This window comes from Netta rufina, assembly GCF_964035555.1.
Source record: "Netta rufina genome assembly, chromosome: 13".
Taxonomy (NCBI): Eukaryota; Metazoa; Chordata; class Aves; order Anseriformes; family Anatidae; genus Netta; species Netta rufina.
The window spans coordinates 1,575,043-1,602,349 of NC_140136.1; the positions used below are offsets into that span (position 1 = coordinate 1,575,043).

Below are 27,307 nucleotides of genomic sequence, written 5' to 3' on the forward strand. Positions count from 1 at the left end.
TGGTGCCACTGAGCTGCATTTCCAGCAGCAGCCCCGAACATCCCCCCTTCCTTGGCTGAATAATTAGGGCCAGTGCACATGAAGAAGCGAGGTGAACCCAGATCCCGTTCTCCAGACCCAGCACAGAAAACAACCCACCTCCCTGGTCCGGGCAGGGCAGCACAGTACCTGTTTTGAACCAGCCATCGGGCGTGAAAGCGTCTTTTGTTTCCTGGGGTCTGTTCCAGTACTCGCGGAACACCGAGGGCCCCCGGACGAGCAGCTCCCCTTCTTGGCCTTCAAGACCTGGAGTCACCTGCAACAAAGCAGGAGGGAATGTGAGGGAATTCCGCCAGGGAAATCAACCCATGTGGCAGCCCTAAAAATCCCCTGTCCCTGCTCACTGCCCTGGAGCCCAGCGTGGTGCAACGAGAGGGATGCTGGCAGGGGATCAGGGTGGAGGGCAGGGGATCACTCCAGGCTCCCTGTTTGGGGCATGCACCCCATTGGGAGCCCTGTGGCCATCTCAGTGGCAAGACTGTCCCTTCCCGTGGCAATTAGGATGAGAGAAAGTCACAGAGGTTTCATCCTGAAAGGCTCCCACGTCCCAGACAAGGACACGTCCCGTCCCCAGAGCTCTGCTGCCCCCCAGGCGTGTAGCTCCAGCCGTGACAGCAGCAAGCCAAGGGTTAGTGGCCGGCTCAGCCTTGGGAGTAGCAGCCACAGGGGACGTGGCCACCAGCTGCAGCACTTGGCCCTTGCAGCAACCTGTGGCCGGGCTGGCAGCGGGGACAACCCCTGCCCTCCCCGGGGGAGGCAGCACAAATAGATCCCCTGCTGCAGAAACGGGCTGCGGCGTGGCGAGGGGAGGGCAAAGCCAGGCAGAGCTCCAAAGCGAAGCCAAAACTGAGCTTCCCGGGGAGCTGCTTCACCAGCTGAGGGAGGGTTTGGCCTCCCCAGCTCTTCTAGAAATATAAAATGGGCTAAAAATGGGCTACAGGCTCAAAGTCACGGCTTTCCCGCAGCAGCTGGGAGATCGGGTGCTGGTGGTGGCAGCATGAGCTCCTCGTGCCCCTCGCGGCTCAGCACCGTGCTCCTGCAGGCAGGAGGAGGCAGCAGGACGAGGCACAGCTTCTGCTGTGTTGATAGAAACCTTCGCTTCCCCAAACTGTCAATCTGACACTATTTATTTATTTTTTTCCCGAGGAGGTGGCAGGAAACACCATCTGATTTGTTCTCCGGGACGCGCGGCTTCTTTCGGGCGCACTGCGAGGCGGCGGCTTCTAGTGACAGCTCAGCACCCTGCAAACCTGCACGGGGAGGTTTTCTATGGCAACAGGACCGAATCTCCTGCTGTTATGGAAACTAGAGAACCACGGGGAGGTCGCAGACCTGCCTGACATGGCACGGTGTTCCTCCCTCCTGCACGTACGCTGCTCTGCAGTTCCCAGGCTGGGAGACGAGGCAGTAGCGGCGCGGGTGTAGCAGCGCCCGTGGGACCGTGTTAAGCTCAGGTCCTTTGCAGGGAAGATGTGCAGAAACCCCGCTGTGAGAGGAGGTCACTGCCAGAGCTGCTGCAGCCCCTCGTGGAGCAGGCACCTAGCGGCAGCTCCCTGCCCCTCTGCACTGGGGCTGCTGCAGCACCGAGGTTCCTCTGGGACCCCGGAGTGAGCGGTGCCAAAAACGCGGCCACGAGGGAAAGCAGTAACAGCAGTGCTGGAACACCAAGCGGAACCACGGAGCAGGGCAGGCTTTGTATCTCCGCAGTCTTGGATGGGAACAAAGCTTTCCTAACAGAAAATGTTCAGAAAGCTGCTTTTAAGGCACCGTTTGTGCTTTAAGTCACGTCGTCCTGATGTGCTGTCTTGGAGGACGCGGTGACACGGGGCTTTCTGCACCAACAGCCCGGGCACTCTGCGGAGCTGCCACCTCCTTAAATGCCAGGAGCTGGACCAAGCCCCCAGAGTCCTCGCTGGGTTTTATTTCCACCACCGAGGAGATGCTGCGGGATAAAAAGCCTGCTACTGCTGACGAGGGGAGCTCAGCTGAAATATGGCAAGCTGCGGATGGTGCCGGACCGGGGAGCCCCAGGGGACCTTGGAGAGGGAGCCTGAAGACCAGATGATGCACGAGCACAAAATCACTTGGGGTCTGGAGAGCCCAGGGCCAAACCTCAGCACCTGCATTGGCAAAGGGGTGCGAGGCACAAAGCCTGTGCCCAGGGAACTTGCAGGAGCCGCAGTGGATGGGGCACGCCAGCTGTTTTGCCACGTGGCCCTCCTTTTCCTGCTGGCCTGACCATGGCACCACAAACCAAGCAGCTTCCCTGAGCAATTCCGTGAGCTCAGTGCCACCGGTTTCAGCTTTTCCCCCTTGGGAAGCACACCTGGGGAGCACTCCCCAGGCCAATCCCACCCCGTGCGCCCTCCAGCAAGCCCCACTGCACCCCACTCACTGCACCCCAGCTGGAGAGGACACACTTAAATCCTCCTCACACCGCAGGCATTTTAATCACCAGTGTGAGCTCCAGCACCATTCCCTGGAGCCCTCAGCCTGCCTCCAGCTCCCCAGAAAGGGCTGGGAAGGGGGGCAGCAGAGGTAAGCACCCACGAGGACCTGCCGACAGCTGCCTCGGATTCCTCCACATGCCCTGCCAGATTTGATGTCTCGCTGAAGGCGAGCAGGGATGTGAACGTGGCCATGCCAAACACCTCCGTGCCCCCAAGGCAGGGCACGGCACCACCACTGCCCCGGGGACCAATCCTGCACGGCGTTTACCTGCCCGCCGCCGCTTCTGCTGTGAATCAAACCTTGAACGAGCTCCAAATTCCCTGTCAGATCTACTCGAATTTTGGCAGAGGCTCAACCCACGTCTTATCTAGAGCAGAGCTCCTTGGCAGCAGGCACCTCCCTGTTGTGTAATTTAATGATGTTATGGCTGGCTTGCAAACAGTAAAACAGAAAGGCCGTGACGTTATCTTAATAGGATTTTGCTCGCTGAACTCCGAATGTCACTGGCGTTGCTCCCCGGCGTAGCGGAGAGGACACAAACCGCCCCAGTGCCAGCAGCCCGGCTTGCCTGAAAACAGCATCGGTAAAAATTCAGGGTTCGAGGCACTTTTCTGCTACTTTTACTTCTCTCACCCCTGCTAGGACCACGGGTACGCCCCCAGCCAGCCGGCTGCATGGCAGGGAAGCGGGCGTTTCGGCGGCAGCGGCGTGGCTAGCTGGTTTGTTTCCTTTCTCCTCCAAATCTCAGCGGTCCCCGTTGTTGATACACTGCAACCGCGTCACAAGCAGCTGCTGAAAAGCATCAGCTTGCTAATTGCACTGATATCCTGGTCTCCGAGTGCCACATCGCAATGCACGTTTCGACTGCTTCCATGCACTCGAGCAACTTTAACAGGGAGCCCCCACCCCCGTGCCCCCGGCAGGCTGCTGCTGCCCCAGAGCTTTCCGCTGCAAAATGCACCCGGCGAGCTGAGCCGGGCCAGCCGGCGTGCCGGATAAGATTACATTTTCCACGCACGAAAATAAAAGGTTGTAATAAACCCTTTGAAGGGATAAATCCGGGCGATTATGAACTGCAGGTTTTCGCCGCTTCCATTTTACCTCTTCATTAGCAGGAAGCGAGGGTGGCTGGTAAATAGCTGGGAATCCCCACTTGGCAAGCAGCCCTGCGATTTGTTCAAAGTGGCCATTTGTTTTCTTGTGGTCTCTGATCTGTGCTGTGCCCCTCTCCTCCGGGAGCTGCAGGAGAGGAGTTTCTAATGGACGGTAATGGAATTAGTAGCTTTTATGGAGGCAGACGTACGGCAGCACGGCTTTCGCTGGGAAGGAGGGGAGGCACGGCAGATGCCTGAGCAGAAACATGTGGGAGACAAAGCGAAAGTTGAAAGGCAGGTCTGGAAGGAGAGGTAATAACTTTTTATTAGACTGATAGAGCAGGGAGGAAGACAGACACGCTCGTAGGGAAAAAGAAAAAACAAAAACAAAAACCCTTCTGCGGGCTGGAAACAGCAGCAGGATGCCACCGGTCGGCGTCTGGAGGAAACGGCCAACTTCCACCAGACCTCTCCTTCCCCCCAGCCCCAAAATAATTACCTAAGCCTCTTCCCTGGGTGAGCACGGAAGGCTCAGGGCTGCAGATGAGAGCACCTGCTCTTAGGGGTGCCCACCAGGGATGGCACAGCCCTCACCGAGGGGAAGCACGGGGCTGAGTGGGGTGGGGGCAGGATGGCAGCGCACGGGGACCCTTCATGCCCTGAGGGTCTTGCATCATTTTCCTTTCATTCCTCCCTGCTTTTCCTTCTATCCTTGGGTCTCCATTCCATGTTTCACCCCTCCTACCCAGCCAGAGCCTGGTTTTCCTTCACAGCCCTCTTCCTCCACCAGCAGGGCTGCCAGAGCAGGAGGGAAGAGCCCAGCGCGCACGGGCTGGGCACCGTCACTGACACCAGGAGGAAAAGCAAAATCATGGACATTTGGGGGGAAAAATTGCTTTTGCAACGCTGCCTCCTCTGCCACAGCCGGTACCGTGCTCCTCAGCTTGGAAATACTTGGCGCTTTCCCCACCTTATAAATAAGTGATTACTGTAATCAAAATAATTAAGCAACCCAGCCTTTTAAGTGACTAATAGAAGACAATAATTTATACGTGCGAGGTTTATGGAAGTGATGGAGCCCTTTCAGCAGTTCTCACAGAGCAGTAACTTTTTTAAAAGCAAACAAGCAAACAAAAACCACACCAAAGCATGGAAAATAGGGGAACAAATCCCAGAGGAGCAGCAGGAGATGGTCTCACCCGGGGGCACGCTTGGCACCAACTGCTCCCATTTTCGTGGCCACTTCTGCCTGCTCAGCTCGATGCTGGCAGCCTGGGGAGCGATGCCTGTCCACAAGCCATAGCTTCACGAACCCACATCCTATTTTTTCCCTGTCTTTCGCCACGCTCAGCCAAATCAACCGCAGCGCTCGTGCACGGCTGGGGAAGGCGGAGGATGGATGCCGTGCCATGTCTTGCCGCCTCCGAAGCCACCAGAAACATTTCCAGATGTTCTCTGTCCCTCCGAAGACCCCTCACTCGCTCCCTGGGGATTTTGGTGGCCACGAGAGTCCTGGTGACACAGCAGAGCCTTGCCACAGCGCAGCCTCCAGCAGCTCAGCCCCCATAAACCAAATGAACCAGGGGAGCTCCTGCTGGGACCCTGCTTCTCCAGCACAGGGGCTGGTGCTGTGCCAGTCCGGGCCTCTGGGACCAGGGAAGTGAGGATGTGTTTACCTGCCTCCCAAAAGGAGGCTGGAGACCAATAATCTGCTCGACACCCCCTTTTAATCGCTGTCTCCCTGGGTCACATTTGTATGGATGTCCTCGAGGTGCGAGGCTTGCTAGCGCACTACCAAATTACCAGGCAATCTGATCTCTCATGCACATTCATAATTAAAAATTCCCTGCTAAGTTGCATGTTTTTGTAAAAGCATTATCTTTCCTATGAGCTCTGTGTCCTGCAGCATCCTGCAGAAGGCAAGCAGGAGGCAATTTAGACACAGAGCAATTTTCCTCCTGCTGGAAAAAGGCAGATTTCTGCTCCTCAGGGACACGGCGCAGCGCAAGAAAAATAAAAGCAAAAAACAAAAACCCCAAGCCCAGACTGTAATCTACAAGGCCACATTGCACATCTGTTTTTGTAACGTTAACTTTTATAAAAGGGCTGGGAATAACACAATCAATTTACTTTTCATTTTGGAAGGTTATAAATTTAAAAGCAAGGCTGGTGCACGGCGGAGCTGGAACGCTGAAAGTTATTCTCAAAAAACCCAACCCTCTACTTACAGCAAATGCTGCTCCACTGAAAATGAAACTGACTGTATATATTTTGGGGCAACACTGATTTTTAAAAGTTACCACGCTGATTAAGTCCAGATGATTCCAAAAGAACCATGGAAAGCAACCCAAGTTTGGGAGAGGTCAGTCCTCCCTGCCGTTGCTCCACGGACCCCAGACTTCTTGCTCTATATTCACACCATAAATTAGCAGCGTAACGCCATTCCAGAAATGCCAACAGCTCTCCACTCTGCTGCTCTCATCCCTCTTGTTTGCAGGCCCCAGAAGATAATAAACGAGGCGAGATGTCAGCACATCTTCCCACTCTCTCGGCTCTGTTCATTAGAGGCAGGCTCCCGACGTGCACTCGCAGCGCCCGCTCTGATTCCGGGCTCGGGGGCAGGCAGGGTACCAGGCAGGGATTCAATTAGTGTCCCACCTCTGCTTCGTTTCTCATAAACCTCACTCAAAAGTCGAGGTCAGCGAGGCTGTGACGTGCTCAGACTGCAGACAGCCGTGCTGCCCAGCAGCCTCTAATTGCTTCCTGGTGCTAAGCAGCCCCGAGGCGGCCGCTGCCTCTCCTCCTCCTCGGCTGGAAGCTCTCTGGGGCACAGGCTGCCCCTTCTGCTGGGCTTCTTCAGCATCTCCCCCACCTCGTCCTTCAGCAGATGTCCCCAAGATGTGCTACAGCAGCTGCAGCCTCTGCAACCTGATGGAGAAATACAGCACGGGACGAGGCAGGAGCGCAGCCCCTTAGCACGTGGCTGAGCCCACAGAGCAGAGGGATTCGGGGGTGAGGCTGCAAAAAGGGAGCAGAAACAGGCAAGGGGCTGCACGGGCAGAGCTGCTTCCATCCCACGTCTCACAGCATGGGAACAGGAGCTCCCCAGCTTCCCAGGCTGGCCCAGTGGCAGACGGCTCTGATACAGAGAGAGAGAGAAGGGCTGAAGGCCAAAAACAGCCACGATGGGAACAGAGAGGAAACCAGCCCTCATCCTTCATGCTGGGACAAGCAGGGTGCCAGCCTGGTGGAGGGGACCAAGGAGACATCCCAAGGCAGTGGGAAGCCAGGGGGAAGTCCTTCTCCCCCTGCAAGGGGGAACGGATGCATAAAATGGTAATAAAGAGATTAATGGACAGCTTGAGGGTGCTGGGACCAAGGTTAGCCCAAAGGAAGCACTCGTGGAAGGAGGGTTGTTCTTGACAGATGGACTCAATTTGAATGCAGGAGGAAACAGCCTCCTGGGATGGAAGCTGCTCCTGTGATAAGAGGCTTTCAGCTGAGAAACGCAGGGACGTGGTGCTAGCGTCATCTCTACCTCCACCTTTACCACCAGGAAAAAGAAAAATACAGCTGTGGCCTCAAAAAAAAAAACCATCAGACAGACAGGGAGGAGGCAGGAGTATAAATACCAGCAGGAAGGCAGTCACCGACTGTGTTGACTAAGGAACTGGATGTGGTCAGTAAGGAGCAGCTCAGATGTTTACGCAGTACTGAAAGCAGCCCGGGTAACCAAACGGACACTGGGGGGATGAGAGGAACACGGGGAAACAGAAATCATGGCTGGAGTATACAAAACAAGCAGTGTCCAACGCTCGGAGGGCTCTGGAAGGAGTTTTTGGAATAAATAAGGGCAAATGGAAAACAGGATAAATGTAGTGCTTGTTTACCTAAGGTGGATTGTGCCAACGACCTGAGGACTGATGTTCCAGCTGGAGGAAAAGCAGCAGACCTAATCCCAGCTGCCTTCCACAACGTGTTCCCCACACCGCCTGCCTGGGAGGTGGTTCCTGGTGGCAGAGATCACGACCTGAGGGCACGGTTTGTCAAAATGGCAAAGCCCTAGGCGGGGAGGACAAAGCCTGAAGCATCCTGCGAGCCCCCGTGGTGGCGAGGCAGCCTCGCCAGCCACTGTCTGCAGCTCAGCCTGAATTTCACCCAAGTCCCACGCAACAATTTGACCCTTGGTGCAAGCATCCTGCAAGGCTTCGGCACCGTACAGCCCATCCTGCACGGGCAGCAGCAAGCCCCCGATGGGAGATGGAGGTGGGGTGCTGGAGGTGATGCCCAGCACCTTGGAGCAAGCCTGACTTTCCCTGCACCTCGGTGGTGACCACGCACCTCCCTGCTGGTTCTAGGAAGGTCTCAGCAAACCGTGAGCGAGGTGGAGCCGCTCCTGGTGCCCTCTCCAGAGGATCCGCAGCATCTCAGAGCCCTGGCTCTGGTATAGGGTGAGGGACTGGCTGTCCCCATGCCGTCGGTGGCACGGAGGGGCTGGCGAGCAGCAGAGAGCTGCTGGCAGATGGCGGAGACGCGGGGGGCACGGGAAGGAGGGGCAGGGAGATGCTGGTGGCTGCGGGGAGGAACGGCCGCAGCAGAGCCGGTTCCCGTCCAGGACGACAGCTTGCATATGGATAAACAACGAGATAATTACAACCTTGAAGGAGGGGGATGAGGGAGGGGGGGGGGGTGGAGAAAAGCCCGTGGCTGCAGCGTCCTCCTGCTGCCAGCTCCTGCAGCCCATACGTCCTGCACGGCTCCCCTCGCAGCCTCGGCGCAAGGAAATTACTCGCCATAAAAGCCCTGGCTGGAGCACGGCATCAGATACAGCTGTGAAACCATTTATCTATTGACAGACCCCTATTGTCGGGGACTGGGGCTTGGCTTTCGTGCGAGCGAGCAATTTGGAAAAGCGAAACATAAATAAATAAATAAATAAATAAATAAATAAATAAAAAATCCAACAAAAATGACAACCCCCCCCAAAAAAAAACCTAGCAGCCAACAAACAAACAAATAAAGAAGGAGAGAGAGACAATACCCAACAGCTCGCAGGGTTTGCAGGCCTCTGCCAGCTGGGAAGCTAAGCGTATGAAATATGCATCGCACTGAACAAAGCGAACTGAAACGCTCAGCGCCGGGAAGCTGTAACCCTTTCCTGCGTGCAGGAGCTGGGCACAAGGTCCTGAGCTGGAGCTGGGATTCCAAAAAGTGAAGGGGAAAAAAGGTGAAAGGCATCGGGGTGGTGGATAAAGAGGGGCGCTGATACCTTGCTGCGCTCAGGCTCTGGGGTTAAATACTTACTGGGGTGCCTTTATGGTCAGGTTTGGTGTTTAGGGACTGCTTCTTAGTGAGCTGGGGTGGCTCCGAGCAGGCGAAGCTGCTGCTGTCCCCTGATGCCTGCTCCCACACCTCCCAGCTCCCCGGGGAAGCAGGGGAGGAAACGCTTCTCCGAGCACTTGAAGAATGGGATCTCATCTCCCCAGGGGACCTCGCTCTGCACTGAACACCCCAGAGCTGCTCTCAGACTGAGGTGCAGCAATAATAAGCAGGTATTTGGCATGGCAGCACCTAAAAAAGCTGAGCAAACTGGGAGTGAGCGAGCACGGGGCTCCTGGGTGCTGCAGGGAGATGGGAGGGCTGGAGCACGTGGGTGGGAGGCATCCAGCACTCTAATCAAGGGATGGGGAAAAAAAAAAAAACAACAAATTGAGGCGCAAAGAGCTCCAGCAAACTTTCAGCTAAGTAGATTATTGATCTTCGGGGCGTGCCAGGAGCCAGCTCTGCAAATTGCACCAGTCCCCTGCCGCGAGCTCGCGCAGTTACCGGATGGTGGGGCACAAAACGCTCCCCGCCTCGCCACCGCCACGTCCCCGGGGTCCTGTCTGCACCTGGCTGTGCAGGATGGCGACGTGCCCCAGGGGTGGCACGTAATGGCAAGCAGAGCTGTCCCAGTGCTTAACGGGAAAGGCGGCGTGAGCAGCTCGGAGCGGGTCTGTTGTGTGCTGCTGTCAGGAGGGAGCAGGAGGCTGGAGCCTCAGCCCAACGCGAGCGGGGAAGGCGCTGACCTTGTGAGGCTCTCGCTACAGCTAAGCAAATAATTTCCTTGGCAAACGCAGGCGCTCGCAGGAAGAGGAGGGGGGTTTCTGGCTCCTCGCAGCCCAGGCGAGGTGTGAACGCCTCGCAGATTGCCCTGACAATGTGCCTGACCCCGTCGCCGAGATCAGCTCCTCGTCACCGAGATCAGCTCCTCGCGGGAGCCGCAGGGATGCTGCGAAGAGACAGCTCAGAGCTCAGCTCTTGGCAAGGTGCTCAGCTCCTCACCGCATCCCGCAGGTCCCACCACACTCCTCAGGGATGGCCTGCCCCAGGGCATGGCCCCGTGTCCCCCCCCACGGCCAGGACCTGCTCGGTGCTGGCAGTTTCGTTATTATCTGGGCAGGAGGAGCACAGATGTGCACCGCGCTCCCTGTGTACGGAGAGAGGTCCCTGCCCTGAAAGTGGTGTAATTGAAGCAGACGGCAGGCGTTTATTGCGCCGGCCAGGCTGCTGGGAGGTGTTTATTTCCTACAGGGGAACCAGCAAGCCATTACGTGACATTTGGTAATTTTTCATATCGTCGCTACCAAACCACACAGAAATGCCCGGAGCAGGGACACAGCCACAGACACGCTTATTGCAGGGCTGTGTACGTCCTGCCCCGACCCTGCTGCCACCTTCCTTCTTCCACCAGGACCCTTCTTCCATGGCAAGTCCACACTGCAGCTCTCACAACCTCAACCACTGAGCTTTAAGCCTTGGAGCCCTCCTGCAGCGGAGGTATGACACGGTGTGAACTTCTTACACCATCACCCACCGCCCTTGCACCATTGCCCTCACCTCCCACCCTGTGCGGGGAGCTGGAGCACTTCAAAGGCTGGGGAGGAGGGAACTTTTTGTGACACGAGCAGAGAACACGGCTGAGCACTACCTGTGTGCCGTCTTCATCTCCCCGAGCATGGACGGTGTAGGAGCGACCGCCACTCCTCAAAGTCTCGGTGGCAATGCACACCTCCACGCCGGGCAGCGGGGTCCCCACGGAACCTGTGAAGGCAACGGAACACGAGTGAAGCAGTGGACGGCCCCTGGGGAGCAAAAAGGATGCAAAAGAGCAGCTGCTCTTCTATCCATGGCATCTGCAGCCTGCGCTGGCACTAGAGAACTCCCTAGCAGGGGTTACCCTTCAGGAAGGCTTCGATCACATCGTATGTCTGCATGCAAATGTCACAGCGCTGCAATCCTCTGTTTGGTCGCTGAGCAGGCAGTACTGGAAATGCCTAGGAAAACAAATGTGTCTCCAGCCCTGAACAGTCTCTCTTGGCCAGCCTTTGAAGACATGAGCACAGTTTCGTAGCTCAGTAATGAAGCTGTCTTTAAATAAATAAATAAAGAAAAGAGCACCGTGAAACCTACACAAAGATGAGAAAAGAAAGAACACAATGATTGCTACAGTGGCTCACTGCTTCCCTATAGCCAGGACCTGACAGAGAAGGCAAAGGCTTAACGGGGTAAGAATTGCAAGGGATTATCTCAGTTTTATGAGGCATCAATACACTGTATAGAAAACATCACAGGAAGAAAGCAGAGATCAAAGCCACCACATTCTTCCACTGGGTTCAATTCTCAAAGCCAGGGTATCTGACACGGTGGCACAAACAACTGCTATTAAGCTCCAAGACAGTACTGTGACCACAGGCTCCCAAACCTGCATCCTGCAGGGCTTCCACCCTTGCTTTCATGTATGCTCCTCGTAGTAGGCATCTGAAGACCCAGCCCAAGGGGCAGCTTTGTTCCTGCCACCTCTGTGTGCCAGGGGGCTCCAGGCACAGCAGCAGCCAAGAGTCTTGGGCATCTGCTGGCTCAGCAGGTTTCACTCTGCATCTCCATGGCACAAGGTGGCTCTCGTGGCAAGATGAGGCTCGTGGCACTCATCCCTGTGAGCTCAGCCCCAGTGAGTGTGCAAACCCGCACTGGGCACAGAGCATCAGCACCGAGCAACCTGTGGCTTGGGAGGGCTGGACAGGTTAAACTGGGAAGTGTGCTCTTTATTTTGAAATGATCAATGTTTCCATCTGCTTTCTAACTCTGCTCATCAGGCAGCATGCTCAGCCCAACACAGCGTGGTTGGGATGTCCCTAGAGCAAGGTGAGCAGGACCTGGAGCCTGGCACTGCCTGCCCCTCGTTACCTGCATTTAAGGTGTTTGGGCTCAAGGGGCATTTTCCGTGTCCTGGTCTCGTTCTCCCATTCAGGCCCTGGAGGTCTGGTGTCTGACATCATGGTTTAGTGTTTGCTACATTGGTCAGTTGCCATGGAAATAGATGTGTCGTCGTAGCCCAGATTTATGGCATCCCTGCAGGATCAGCTAAGAGCAGATGGGCTATGAGGGAGTGAGATTTTATTGCAGCGAAACTACCCTAACAATTAGCAAATCTGGCAAGAAATAAACAGAAGCTACATGGCAGTTCCGTGATGTGTGTCTGTTCAGCTCGAGCTTGCCTTCAGCATTTGGGTCAGCTAACACGGACGGCCAGGTCCTTCCCCTGCCGTGAGCCTCACTCAGGCTGCTCTAGTACAGCCAGAATTGCTGCCAAAAGTCCAAGACAGGCAACTGCAGCAGAGCAGGGAGGGAGAGTGGGCTACATTCTTCTCACCAGGAGTTAAGTGCCACCTGAGGTGCCGTGGAGAGGTATTTATGTATTTTAAAGAGTCTGGTACCAGCCATGAGACTCCAGGACGACTCCAAGCGAGTTATAATTCATGGAAAACGAGCCAAATGTTTGCACGTCGAGCTTGCCAGAGCCACCTTCTAGAATTCTATGGGAACATTTTCTCCAGTGTGAAAAATACCTTGTGCTGACAGCCTCAAACCTAGATGAAAGACGCGGCAAGGGACAGCAGGCAGACACGGCAAGTAAATGAAGTCAGGCTTACAAGGCGCGTGGAGGGGAGCAATAGCCAGCGCAGTGAACTGCCACAGATTTGGCAGCTCTGGAAGCCTTCAGATCATGATCAGATAGATGCAGCATCCTTCTTCACTGTATGCAGCTATCCTCCTCAGTGCAGAAAGGTGATGGGCAGCACTGCTAAACCATCAGTGACCGCTGCTGGTCTTGGTCGTTGAGAATCAAACGTCAAAGATCAGCCAATGCTTTCAAACACATCTGAAGCCACAGAGAAGTCAACATATCCCCCATACAGCGCAGGGCTTTGGATCGCATTTACAAGTACAGCTCCATCAATTCATTTCTTATTTGGCTAAAGTAAAACCAACATGTAAAATAAGCCCCTCGTGGGGAGCTGTTTCCTTATGTTCTGTCTGGAGAAGTCTTTTCGGTAGTTAGGAAAAATGACAAACTTGGAAATTGACATCTGTAAAGGCTGAAAATGCTCACAGCATTGACTAGAGCTACACGAGCCTGACAGTATTAATAAAAACTGTGCAAAGGCAACGACTAGAGCTCCTCAAGACCTCTGACACATTAAAACACACTCCACGCTGACTCCAACAGGTCGGTGCTTGGCTGAGCGGGTCCCAAAGGCACAGCCCCAGAGCTCCTGTCTTTCTTGAGACCTGAATCAGAACGGGGTCAGAACTCAGCCCTGCCTTCCTTCTGTCAGCAGCCACAATTCAGGGGGGGGGGGAACTGGGGAGAAATCCCTGCTTTCTCCTCTGGCTCCCTCCCCCTGCCCTTCCAGCTCCCTCCAATTTGCGCGCTGCCGAATGTTAAGAAATGCTGGCGGCGTGCCCACGGTGTCAGCTCAGCCAGCCTCCGCCGGGCTGCAGTCAGCAAGGAGTGACACTATTATTCTTCCACCGGTTCTCCTCTGTTTAAAAAAGTTGTCAGCTCTTCCCAGATAAATTTAATTGGCCCTGCGGTCTGTGTCCTTCGGTATCGGGGGACCTCGATGCTGTTATGTGCGGTGGTGTCCTGGGAGAATTGAAACAGGCCAACGATAAGGCACTCAACGATCTCACTGTCAACAATACACGGAGTCCCCGCTGTAGGAGCTATTAGCCGCCTCTGATCTAAACCTCCAATTAAAGTGGTGATTAGGCCCAGCGAGGCATTCTCTGTCCATGAATTATTCATCTCCCTTCACAGTAACAGCACCAGGGGGATTAGAATGAGAGCTGGTGAAAACAGAGGCATTTTAAGCAGGGTTTTAACCGTATACAAGCAAACATTTATCTTTCGAATCTTTCATCTTTTCTTCTTCTGGAAATTAAAGGCTCCCACCCTGCCCTGCTCCTTCAGATCCGTGCTCCAGTAGTGCCCCGTTGTCCCGTGGGGACGCGGGCGGGCGCTGAGGCCTCTGCCCTTCCCCAGCCACACCGAGTGGGTGTAAGAGGACAACGGAGGCCCTGGACCTCTCCTCGGAGGCAGGAGCTCACGAAGGAGAGGAGCAGGACCATGAGAAGACGTGAAGAAGAGATCACTTCTGCTCTGAGTGTGAGGATCTTTACCCTGAGACCTGCCTCTGCAGGCCGGGATGGATCACCGCTGGGACAGGCACTTGGAGCACAGCCACGTTAACTGCTTGGGCTGCTCGGTGACAGGCAGTGTCATCGTTCTGAGACAAATTTCTGAGCTGTCCACAGTCATCCCCGTCAATTTCATTATCTATTTGCTGGCCCCTTCAGCATGGTTTAAGGCACTGACGGCTGCTGAGGCCCAGCCTCCACCACGGTGAGCTGCTGGCGGAGAGGGGCAGCCACCAGGCTGCTGCAAACGAGGACTCCTCTGCTGCTTAGCCACATTTATGGCATTATTTTTTTTTTAAATAAAGCTTTGGGCAGCGCGTGGGGCTGCGGTCAGCCACTGGCTAGCAACTTTCCTGTAACACTCAGTGTTGTCTGAGGTCTTTTTTGCAGTAAGCTGTCTGTTCCTCCTGCTCCAGGCGCTGTCCCCAGCCGACTGCTGTATTTCTCAGCTGAGTCGTTCACACTGGGTACTCTGCTGTACCTGGTGACCTTACATCCTAGTCTCTAATGGGGTACTATATCAAAAGCTTTTCACAGCTCTGGTAAATTATGCCTCAGCTTCACCCATCTGCTTCCCAACTGACAATTCCTGAAATAAATTAATCAAGCCTATTCAATTATAGCCTTCTGCCTGTAAGGTCTCTGGCTGATCCACACCTTTGTCAGATTCTTCCCTCTCCCTTCTGAAGGAAGGGCAGCCTTTATACGAAGCCCCTCTGCTCACAGCTCTATCAGGTTATTTGTCCCCAAGTCCCCTGCAGACCCCAGTACTGCCAGAAACTATGCACTGGCTTTGCTTGGGAGCACATGGACCCAGCTCCAGAATAAAGAATTTCCTGCCCTTCCTTCATTTCTGACTTGCCACCTTCAGTCTTATTTGCTTTCTTCCTTTGTCTCCTGGGAAATGTATAGAGCCTCTACTCATTGCCCCTACTAAAGATAAAGAAAAAGCAAACATCACCAGGCTGTGGGGACGTTTGAATGATCTCAAACCACACCATGACCCTGCAGCATGGGGTCACAGAGCTCATGCAGGTAGGAATTGAATTTTACCTGTCTGCTGCCTTCTCCAGCCTGCAGCAAGCATTGGCTGGGCTGGGGTGGGAGCGTTACAGTCACTCTGCAGAAGTTTACAGTTCATATTTCATGCTGCCCCCAAGCTGTTCTCAGGTTCAGAGCCAGTGCTGGGCGAAGCTCTGGCTTCTCCTCACCCTGTGCAATCCCTTCAGGGGCACAGGTGCCACAAGCAGTCAGGACAGGGGTGCTGTGGGAAGCCACAAGGCACAGGACAGGCCCCCCGGGTAACAACAGTCCCCTGAGAGACCAAAACGATGCATATGGTGCCATGCGTGTGCAGACAGCATGTGGGGAGGAGAAGGTGGCATAGTGGTGGGCTGGGTTGCTTGGCAGACAGATGGCCACGTATTTAACCAAAGGGAGGGTGGGGGCATTTTATATTTTTAATGTTTTAGATCAATTTATTTCTAGGTTACATAAAACTACAGATATTGAGGAGTCACCAAGTGTAGCTAGGAGAAGTGAGGGAAGACAAGGAGAGAACAGAGCCAGGGTGTACAACGAGGTGTGACAATTTCTAATTCTTGAAGAGTTAAGGCACTTGCACTAAAATAAGAGTGAGCAGACATCCTATTTTAAATGTTCAGTACTGATTGGTAGGACATGAGCTGCTCTGTGGAGAACCCTGTGTCAACACCCCACACAGATACAACTTCATAAAGCAGAAGCTGAAGATGCAGACCCATCACCGTGCTTGAACTCACGAAGACTTTGGAAATCGTAAAGCATCCAATATGGACCCTGCTTCTAGAACAGACCTAGCCTGGCTGGTTGGGCCGACTTCCACCACTGTGAGCTCTGCACGCACAGCTTTGCCAATGCACCATGGGCAGTAATCCCAGGGAAAGCTGCCAGCTGCTTCCCACACACTCATGGCCTCTCCTGGCTTCCCAATGCCAGCTCCTCTACCAGCACCATTGTTCATACCATAGCCCACTCCTGAATTATGGTAAATGGTGAATAATTCACAGCAAAACACCTCTGAACTGAGTCACCCTCTTGAGACTCCTACCTGGGACACGGACTCCATGCAAAGGGTTAGAAAGCGCCATCCCAATCTCCGTCATCCCATACCTCTCCAGCAGCGTGTGCCCAGTGATGCTCTTCCACTTCTCCAGGACAGGCACAGGCAGGGCTGCAGAGCCCGATACCATCAACCTGCACAAGAAACACCACATAAGAAAGCATCCAAGATGACCTTTGCTCCAGGGAATTTGCGTTCGAACACAAGGCTACATGAAGAACACTCCTACATAAAACCTTAAGACACAAGTTCCCAAAGCCTTTAACCAGTACCAAAGACATTCCCCACATACAGAAGATTCTCTGTCTGATATGGATTTTAAATTTAGATGGGACTGACTCCTAAAAGAGATGCTGCAGCACAAGCTTGGTTTGCGGGATGAAGTCCTTACTTCTGTGTTACATAGGGTGACACATACAGTAAGCATGCAGACCCCTTCTGGCTTTATCATGCACGAGTGGCTCATAATTAAATAATGTCACCCCCGTTCTTGTCAGGGAGACACTAAAGCACTCCAACCTGCCTGGAAGTGCAGAGAGGTAAAGCCAAAGAGAAAATTTGTAGACCCCCTGGTACTACAGCCACCAGCAGCCCCTGCCGGGTGCAGAGCTGAGAGGTGGAGGTGGTGCAGAGGGGCAGCGCTCACCTACCTGATGTTCTCCTGGCAAAAGGCACGCACAAAGTCCTGGACCTGTGGCTGAGAGAAATGCTTGTCGTAATACTCTATCAGCTTTGCATAGATGGTGGGCACTGCCATGAAGACGTTGACACGGGGAGCTTGGGTGCTTAGGAACTTCTTCCAAACCTAGAAAGGAAGCAAAGACATATAAAAAATGCACCTCGATGTAAAATGCAGAGGGAAGTGATGGTCATGGTGATTCCCATTTCATGGGAAATGAAATACAGGAATGAACAGACTTGTCCACAGTAAAGCCACCCCGAGCTGGTCAGAAACAGCCAAACCTCTAACCCAGGATGCTGCCAAGGGATTCTGGCAAGTACAAACATCTGTGCCAGGCACCTCACCCACATCCAGAACAAAAGGAACCATTCCCAAAAGGGAGCGTCCCTGTAGGACTAGTTCCCCAGCTACAGCTCCTGCTAAACCTGCAGGAACCATAAACTGGGTCAAATTCCAGGAGCCAGCTCTGCTGGAGAGGAATGAAGAACCAGTGACCCCTGGCCCCTGCGCTGGCTGAGCAGCTCCACCTGGGAGCAGTCAGCAGCAGGGAGCGGGCATAAATATTGCAATCAGGCCCATTTCTTCCACACACCGTCGCTCTTCCCCCTAGGTAAGCTCTCCCCAGGACAGGAACGCTGCAAAGCCATCAATAAATAAAAGACTACGGCCCACTCAGCCTCAGTGCTGGCTGCCTCCTTCCCTTCTCCCTGCTCCTGCCCCGCTGGTGACAAATGTATTTCCTAACCGCTCCTGACACCGCGGCCGCCTCTCTCCTCCCTCCCGGCGCACGCTCAGCTGCACACAGGCACGTGCGGCGGTGGAAAAAAGCCTGAATTGATTGAAGGTGAACAAGTGCTTCTCCTTCATGCTGTCACCCTGGCTGCTGGTGCGCTCTGCCCCTTTCCCCTCCGTCCTGCTCGCTCGGGCTCCATTTCATCGCTTTCTACTCCACCGCGCCGGCGCCTCCTCTCCCCGCGCGCCCTCTCTCCCCGTCGTCTCTCACTTGGCTGCTTCAGAACAATCAGCTCCTGTGGAAACCCGCCAGCACCACGGTGTTATTCTTAATGCAGCAGGACACGTCCAACAAAGGCACCATCCCACCCAAGAGGGGAGCGCCTGCTGCCTCCCAGCCCAGCCAGCCCCTGACGGGACCAAATGGCACGGGTTGGGAACCCGCCAGGCACAAAGGGTTGTGACCTAAGGGCACCTCCAGCCCCTTCCAGAGTCCCAGGAGCTGGGACACAAGTGGTGTAAGCCCCGCTTGGTGTCAGGGAAAGCAGAAGAGGGATGCAATTTGCCCAGGTTGATGGGATGGCGTGCCCAGAGGGGAACATCGCACTCCGTGTTGGAGACGCATTGGCGCAGCCGTGCCCTGACACTGCAGTGCTCCCGAGCTGGGAGCTGTGGGATCTTCAGTGCAGAGCACCATGGGCTGTGGTCCTGAGCTCCAGCAGCAAGGCCTGCTGCTTTTCTTGCTCTGGGAACCCAGAAGGATGGTGCCAGGCAGTGCGTTTCAGAGCGTGAGAGCAGCTGAGAGTGGCTGGTGCTGGCAGTGGGCTTGAAAATACCCCACCTCCCCAAAACATCCCCTAAAGCAAGGCAGAACAGGCAAAGTTGCATTTAGAAGGATCCAACGCCTGCTATATTCCTTCCAGCCTGTTTCCCCAAAGATGTTTTTCTCTTCAATCCCCCTGGTATTTCTCCCATCTGAGGCAGCAGTACGGACAAGGACATCTCCAAAGCGGGGATCTGAACCCGGGGACCCGCTCCGCTCCCCCTGGTGGTCCCGAGAGCCTTGCCTCGGGCAGGGAGAGACAGGTGATGGCAAGCAGGGATCAGGACCGTGCCAAAGGGAGACAGACACTTGGGGCTGTTCGATCCTCACCGTGTGATTTGCCTTCAGAAGCTCAGAGCAGCTGTGGGGAGAGCGGGCAGCCTTCCAGGCTGCCTGGCCACGCAGCAGAATTATTTTCGCATGCGTTTGGATTTAAAAAAAAAAAAACAACAAAAAACACACAAAACCACACACAAAAACATCACTCCAAAATACGGCAGACCTCTCCTGCACCCCAGAACTCCCTGTCCTCGCACATCTGCTCAGCTCCTGCCCCAGATAAAATCCTCTGTAGGCCCCCCCAGCCATGGGAGCAGCTCCTTCTGTGTCAGTCCGGCTCGCCCCAGCAACAGCCCCTTCCTGAGGATAAGCAGCTGCCTTTGGATTCGTGCCACCAGCCACTGCTGGGGCGATCTGCTGACAGCCAAACATCTCCACCTGTTCTGCTGCTGCTCAGCCAAATCTGGATCCCAAGCATGTGTTTTAACGGCACTAATCACCACGCCGCGGTACAAAGCTGGCACTCCCGAGCCCTCCGCAGACCCAGAGGCGTCCAGAGGGCTTGTCGCTGCCCAGCCAGCTGAAACAGCTATTTCTGTTTTATAACTATAACTTCACGGTTTAAGGGAAGGATCTGGGAAAGCCTCGTTACCTGGGACTAATCAATCAAGCCTGGGACTTGGACGGCCTCCAGCGAGAGGCCAGCTCTGCCCTCCCCGCACGCGGCACCCTCCGACGCTGTCAGGTCTGGAGCAGCACGCTCCATCTCTCCCTCTCCGTTACCCTACGTGTCACTGTCACCACATCCATTACCTGTGGATGGGATATTGGCAGCCCATCACTCTGTTTTTTTTTGCTCACCTGATACTGTCTGCTCAGAAATGCCAGCTCCAGCTGGATGCCCACCAGCCTGGGACCGGGCACAGCTCAGCGGGGTTGGGACCGGGGCTGCAGCTTGGCAGAGTCCTCTGGGCTAATGCTGAGCCTTCAAAACCATCAGGAGAGCCCGATGTGCAAGGGAAGCACCAACCTTCAGATGGAGGATGTTCAGGAGATGGTGCAGAGCAGACCAGAACTCTTTTTATAGTTAAAACGGGCTATAAAACAAAATGTTTCTCACTGCAATAAAGGGAATAGCTCTCTATCAGCAATAACAGGAGCAAAAGCCCAAGGCAGGCACACAGCACTGTTGGCTCACAGGTCAGGGCTGCCCGAGCCAGCAAAGAAGCAGAGGACCTTCTGTTCCCAAGAGCCTCCTGACATTCCTGATTTTCCTCCCCTCCCACTGCACAAAAGCATATCTGGGCGATTCCATGGGCTGGCCAGCGGGATTTTGCCATCAGTAAGTGAAAAAAAAAAAAAAAAAAAAAAAGAGAGAGAGAAAATGACACCAGCGGGTACAAAACAATCCCAGGGAGGCGAAGCTGCAAGATTTTCCCACGTATTTCTTACAGCACGCAGATGGCACGATGGTGAGTGAGGCCGGAGGAGCAGGCAAGCTGCTGCTCCAAGAGATCGCCCTTCCCTACAGCAGCCTCCCAAACCTGCGTCCAGATCTGCCAGCACCACCTGAAGGAAGAGATGCAAACAGGGTAGAAAAGGAAGAAAATAATTTTCTCTTCCTTTCCAGAGCCCTTGCCTTCAGAGAGAAATGTGCAAGCACAAACTAGCCAGAAAGCACCAAATCTGTCAGTACCTGGGCACCTTCTAATGGTGGCAATGACCGTAAAACGTGCTAAATCCAGCCAGACTTTGCCTGGTACAGGGCTCCAGAAGCAGCTGGCAGAGATTCACACAAAAATGCCTAAAAGCTGCAAAGAAAGTGACTATCAGCATGGATTTTCCCATCAACCCCAAGCAGATATCAGACAACGTGTGCCACTACCTCTATTGACACAAACGGCAGCTCCCCTTCTATAAAATTACAGTATCATTTTCAGTTGTTATCGGATTTTTTTTTAAACCTTTTCAGGAGTAACAATATCCCTAATGCAAGGTTCAATCGTCCCTTTGCTTCCCTCTCGAGCTGGGAGCTGGCTCTGTGCTCCGCATCGATCCGTGCCGCGCCAGCCCACACCCACATCCACGGGACCCCGGCCCTAATACCGGGGGCACAGAGCTCCCCCCCGAGCCTGCAGGGGCACGGGGAAAGGAAAGCAGGGCTGCACACCCCCATCCGACACCGCTTTCCCCCGAGTGGAGGGCAGGCAGATGCAGCAGAAGCCCGCAGAGCAGCGGTGGGAGCTCTGCCTTCTCCCCGCCGCCGCCACCCGGGCTGCGCAGGAGCAAGGTGCAGAACGGGAAACGTTCCTCTCTTCAAAGGGAAATTGGGCCCTCGGTGGCTTCAGCTCCTGTTTGTTATAACCCCGAACTGTTTGCGCTCCGCATGACTCTGGTTTTAATCATTTATTCATCAGCGTGGCTTGATGGCCCCTCTGCATTCCAGTCTGAGGCTTTTAAACCCTCGCTACGCTGTAGGCATACTGAGAGGAGCAAGTGCTTTCCCTGGGACCCGGGAATATAAGTAAATATGACAGGCTCTGGTTCCATTTTTTTTATTTTTCCCCACACACATCAAAAGACATTACTCCGTAACAGATGCTGAGGACAGACGGCAGATCTGGGGAGACGTGAAGAAAAACTATAACTTTTTAAAGCCAGGTCTGCGCAAAGCGATCAAACATAATCCGTTCACCAGTGACCCGCTCCTCCCTCCACCTACTCCTCTTTGAGTCTGCAATAAAATTACTCTTCTGAAGCCTCCGATTAATGGATGAAAAGACAATTGCCTTCCTCCAGCTGAAGCAGGAGGGAAAGCACAACCCCCAGCGCCCCGAGAGCACCACCTTTTCCGTGCTTGGTTACTGGAGACGGGCGTCCTGTGCTCGGATTTTTTTTGCCTTGATTTTAAAAATAGACTCGGGAGGGCTGATGCTTGCAGAAGTGACAGATCCGGGGGAGAGGCTCGGTGCTGTGCTGTGTGCTTCTCCCTGCAGGCGACGGTGACTGCCGTGCTCAGGATGTCCCCGCGCAGCCCAGAGAGGCTTCCCCTAATCTGGTTGGCACGGATAGCAGCAGCTAGAGGGGCAGCACCCTGCTCACAGCTGTACCAACCCGCTGGGCTTCAGGAGGAAGTCTGCAGGTGTCCGAGACAGGGCGTAACCCTACAGTGCTCCAGTGACCCCGCACACAACGCAAAGCCTCAGGGCATCGGGGCTGCAGCACCCTCCCACCGCGTGCAGGAGCTGCCACACATGAACGCGTCGCGGGGGACGCAGCCCCAAACCGAATTCACAGGAAAGATGCACGATTTTGGTAGCTTTGCATGTGCCAGCGAAAAGCAGGACAGGATTTTCAGAGGGCTCGTTCCTTGGAGGCGCCTTAAGTCAGACGTGCCGTGGTGCTGGCACCGAACCAACAGCCCCTCTTGGAACTGCAGGGCGAGAAATCTGCATCCCGGCACGTTTACCAGCCCAGTGGCTGCGGGGCACAGCCACGGTTGTCATCCTGCAGGAGGCACATTGCAGCTCAGAACCTGCCCAGCAGAGCCCAACGGGCAGCCCACACCACCACGAGGTCACGCAGAGTTGAGGTTTGTAGAAGCTCACTGGAGTATGCTTTTTTTTTTTTTTTTTTTTTTTTTTTTCCGTCGTGGTTTTGAAGATTTTTATTCCACCCCTACGCCGAAGACTGAAAAGAGCCACCAGGAGCTGAACTCGTGTTCAGCACAAATTCCTCCGAGGCTGACTCAGAGGTGGCCCAAGGCAAAGACAAAAAGTTTCTGTTGTCCAAACCCGGGATGGATCCTGCAGAGCAGCAGCTGCAGGATCTGGGGGGGGGATCTCTGGGGAAGTGGTGCCCTGGTGCCTGCCGGGTGCAAACCCTGAGTGCAGAGAGGTCTCCAAGGAAGAGTGCGTGCTCATGGCCCTCCTCTGCTGCCCGGTGGACAGTGGGCTTGTGGAGAACCCATTCCTTCAGCACAGACATCAGTAACCTCCCTGCTCCTCTGGCCACCAGTTCAGACACACACAGAAATATCACTGCCTTTAAATTTTCTAGCCCTGCACAACACAAACGAGGCAGGCCTTTGAAAGTGGGAAACGCCGGCTGCCTGCAAACAGCACGGTGCAGCTGGAGGAGTAAATTCAGCCTGGAAGCCAGTTCTGACGGGAGGGAGGACCTTTTAGGGCCGCTCAGGCTGCAGCCCTGGCTTCAAAGCGCGTTTCTGCCCTCCCGGTTCTCACGCTTTGCCGAAAACAAAAATAACATCAGAGCTGCCTCTGCCCCACACAGCTGCTGGGAGGAACGAGCTCTCAGAAGCCGCTCTCCTGCCTGCTGCCAGTCCACGAGCCCACGGCAGCAGAGACGTGGCCGTGCTCTGTGATTTTGGGTGATTTTGGGGTCGGGGCTGCCCTTTTTGAGCAGCAGACATGCTCCGGGAGCACTGAGTGCTGCTCCCACGGCCCCAGGGGGCACCCAGCAGAGGCACGCTGCAGCCTGAGCAGCACCAGAGGACTTGTGCACCACGTATGAGACTGTTGGAAATTAAGGGTCCATTTACAAGCCCGTTATTAATAAATGATTAATAGATGCCGCCGTATTTTTTAATAACTTACAATAAAAAGATGCTGCAAAAAGCTTAAGCAAGACAGTCCTAACAGATGGTGCTATAAAGTGAATTATAACATGTACAGTAGCTAGTGCAAAGTAATGGATGTCCTCATTTAATAAAAAGAATCTGATTTTATGCAGCAACTTTCACGCTTGAGGCATCTCAATACGCTTTAATGAGCCCTCGTGGCCTCGGCAATAGCTCGCATGCAGCCTTGGACATCAGGTGCTGTTTTAGCACGAGAGCGGCTGTTGGTCAGGACTCGGGGGTTATTCTGCAGTCTTGCTTTTTAACCTTTCCTTGGACGGCTCCCAAAAGCAGCCGGGACTGCCTGAAAGATGCCACCTCCTAACACTGCGCTGCAGGGGACGACAAACAAGCCTCGGTCCGGGGCTCGCAACGCCTTCCAACTGAGAAAAAAAAAAAAGAGCGCTGTTACTGCCACCGAAACCAGACTGGCATCTGTATCTGCCTATAAGGCACGCCACAAATTATGTAATTTAATAAACACTGTAATAATAAAGTATTTATTTTGTATAATGAAGTGTTAGTGATTAGAAACCAAACACACATTGGGCATGCTGCTGCGGTTTCTCTTGAACCCATGCCAGTATCACTCAAGGCTAAATATGTCTGCAGCAGGTTGAGAGTAAGTTCCTAGCCTTGTTTTGATCAGCCTGTCAAGTGTTTTAGCTGCCATTCGGGTTTCTTTATATCACACTATAATTGGCTGCTTTCTCAAGGTGCAACGAAGAGAAAAAGCACACAGCAAAACTCGGGCTCCTTTTGCAAAATCCTCCACTGAAACTCCGCTGCCTTTCTGAAAGCTGATTTCGGCAGCAAAGGGCATTTTGTAAACAGCTGGTGGAAATAGACTGCAACTGAAAGGCAGCTTGCATTAAACTCCACAAGAAAGCCTTATTTACCCTCGTGTGCTTTCTTTGTAGTGCCGATCAAACCACTTTCGGCTCCCAGGGGAGGCCCTCGGAAAAAAAATAAAGGGAATAAAAAAAAATAGAAAAGCAAGTGACGTCCTTCAGAGCTCGGACGCACCCAAGAGCCCTCGGCACGCTGCGGCGGGGGCGCTTACCCTGTGCCCTCCCTGCCCAAGTTCATCCCCCAGGGCCAGCCGGGCTCCCTCCAGCTCTGTCCTCGCTCGCCCTTGGCTGTGGGTCCGGCGGAGATGCTTTGATCAGAGGCAGCTCACATGCATCCCGCTCCCCATCAGGCACCTGAACCCATCCTTCAACGTCAGCTCATTGATTCGCGGATGTCAGGGAGAGAGCAGAGAAAAACACAAGGGGTGGAAGGGACAATCCATCACCGGTGGCACAGGACGTGGAGAAACGCGCCCTCCAGAGGGCTTGGCTTTGCTTCCAGGCTATCGGCACGCTCCTCCGCCACCACACCAGCTGCCTCCGAGCATCGCCGGGGGTGGACAAGGCTCTGAGCGCTGGGTTTGGAGGGGCACACACACCTCCCTGCTGCACCCCGGGCTGCGAGCACGGGCAGGGCTTCTTGGGCTGACACCCTAAAGATGAGGGAAGGTAAATGTGGCGGTGATTATCGAACAGAGTGCACTGGCTGGGGCTGCCAGGAGACCTTGCTGCCCTTCTCTACAACAGCATCCTACCCAAAAAAACATAAATGTAGGGCTGCCCCTCAGGGATCCTGGGGCTGCTCTCCTCAGAAGGACCGCTGCTCAGCCAGCGGTGGGGTTTTCAGGTGTCAGGGCCATCTTGCAGCGAGAAGGGAAGCATGCCTTTTCTGTGGTTGCTTCTCTGAGAGGCAGAAATAAGCAACCAAGAATCACGTGGCCCTGCAGCCGCTCAGATCAGAGCCTGGGCTCGCTGTAGAGCAGCATCAAAGGCTTCTGGGTGTATCCTTCACACTTGCACTTTGTCCCTTTGGCGTGACAAGGCTGCCTGGCACATGAATAAATGTGAACAGGTAAAGCAGCCTGTTGAGTCACAAAGCACGGGATCTTCTCACTTTTCCAAGCAGTTCTGTACCAACAAAGGCTTCCTTTCTGCTGCGAGGTGGCATCAGCACCTAAAAACCCAACTGCTCACCTGTGACACCGCTCAGCTCGGAGCAAACTCCAGCATCTCTCACCACCATCAGCACCAGGAGACACAGCGCCAGATCCCAGGGGCCAGCAGCTGTAAAAGCTGTTCCCCTTCGCTGTCGGCTGCCCTGTTTCCAGTCCCACTTCATCCTCTCTTTAGCTCAGCTATCTGCTGCCGTGGGCAAGGAACAGAAGGGAAGGAGAGCACCAAGCCTGGAGTTTCCTGCCTCAGCTGGAGAACATTCAGTGCAGCACAGGCGTGCTTATACGTAAGGTTTCCCTCCTGCCACCTTTCCTTCAAAGCTGCAAGCAGCTCTCAATTTGCAAACTCACACTTCCATTGCCATGCCTAAATTGACAGATCTGTTAACACTTGTACCTCTGTAGATGAAGAGCAACATTTCTACGTTGACAAGTATTAGTATTTCTCTTACCTGGGCTGCAAGAAATTCTAAAGCCCGCGTGCTGTCATGTAAAGTAATACAAACATCGAGGACAGAAGATTGGAATGGAAAACGCAAGCTACTAAAAATGAAATATCCAACAAACAGCATAGCTCCAGGCAGCACGGTGCCAACATGCAGGGGAAAAATCCAATATTTCCACCTTTCTTCTCGGTGCTAGAAAATTAACAAGCCCTATTCCAGGTGCTGATGCTCTTAGCGGGTGTCTGGAAGTGCCCCCCCACGACCCAAGACCCCCAGCACATCGAGGACGGGCAGCGCGGCGTTACCATGACGTATGTCACACTCAGACAACTTGTAACCTCCAAAGAGCGCGTTTACCCCAGACCGAGCATCCAACTGAAAGTGGTTTTTAACAGTTTGTGAACCGCATGCAGCCGGTAGCTAAAGAGGCTGGAATTGTTTAGGAACTTATCTCCAAAGTTGCTCTAATTACAATGCATGGGGTCTTGCTGCTGAATCTCAAAGACAACACAATCCCTCCAGGCTTACCATCTGTGCGCTGAATTCGGGTAACATGATGCATGTCGCTCCCACCCAGAGAGGACAGAGCAGCTTATTGATCACCCCGTGGACATGATGTAAAGGCAGCACGTGCAGAATCACATCCTCCTTCTTCCACTCCCATTTTTCAACCAGCCCCGTGGTCTGCAGAAGAAGACATACAAAGCAGCGTCAGGGCAGGACAGCCTCTCACAGCCACGATCCCCCGTACGCAGCTGGTGGCAGAAACCCCAGAACAAGGCTTAGGCACAGAGATTTATTCGTTAGGGTCAGCAGGAGCAAAATTACCACCACAAACAGAACACCAGAGGAACAGCTTCTGCATCTTTTTGTTATATGTGTTAATTTACATCGATGGCCTTCCTTGCTGCTGAGGAAGATAAGTTGTAAATGTGTAGGACCCACAAAATTATTAGCCTGCTGCTGCACAGCCAAGGATGGCAGAAACATTAACCCAAAACCTAAGTTTTCCAGAAGGCAGCTGACATGGTTTGGACACTGATGACACTGCTCTTCTAGCATGTGTAAGGGATAACTAGTGGGAGCAGGAAACCAGTGTCTCAAAGAGAAAATAGGCTCCGTGTTAGTAAAATAATAATAAATCAAACGTCTAGATAATTATCCCTTCATAACAGGGCATTTTAAAGTGTTAGGCCTCACGCTTCTGCGTAGAACAACGTCCTTCAGAGCCCAACATCAGCAACTGGAGAGCTTATTTCCAGCTCTCTAAAAATAAAAAAAGCATTCAAAGGGTGGAATTCAGCCATGCCATTCACAGCCCTCTCCCACAGGGCAGGGAGCAGGTTTCAGCCTCTCCACGAGGCAGCACAAAAGACAGCTCTCGCTTCGGCTGCCTCCCAGATGATCAGCATATTTGTGAGGGAAGGGATTCTTCGCCCAATATAGCCGAGTGCTGCCTCTATCCATCAAGGCT

General features: G+C 53.9%; 1 protein-coding gene across 1 annotated transcript in view; it reads right to left on the reverse strand.

Moving 5' to 3' along the window:
- ACSF3 (acyl-CoA synthetase family member 3) overlaps nucleotides 1–27,307 on the reverse strand; it is a 55,610-nt gene that overhangs the window by 24,858 nt on the left and 3,445 nt on the right. Inside the window, exons 3-7 of the mRNA XM_084294680.1 lie at nucleotides 26,362–26,517; nucleotides 16,860–17,014; nucleotides 16,198–16,343; nucleotides 10,555–10,667; nucleotides 169–295 (exon numbers count right to left, since the gene is read on the reverse strand). Of these exons, the coding sequence (XP_084150806.1) occupies nucleotides 169–295; nucleotides 10,555–10,667; nucleotides 16,198–16,343; nucleotides 16,860–17,014; nucleotides 26,362–26,517 (697 nt within the window). The remainder of the gene's footprint in view (nucleotides 1–168; nucleotides 296–10,554; nucleotides 10,668–16,197; nucleotides 16,344–16,859; nucleotides 17,015–26,361; nucleotides 26,518–27,307) is intronic.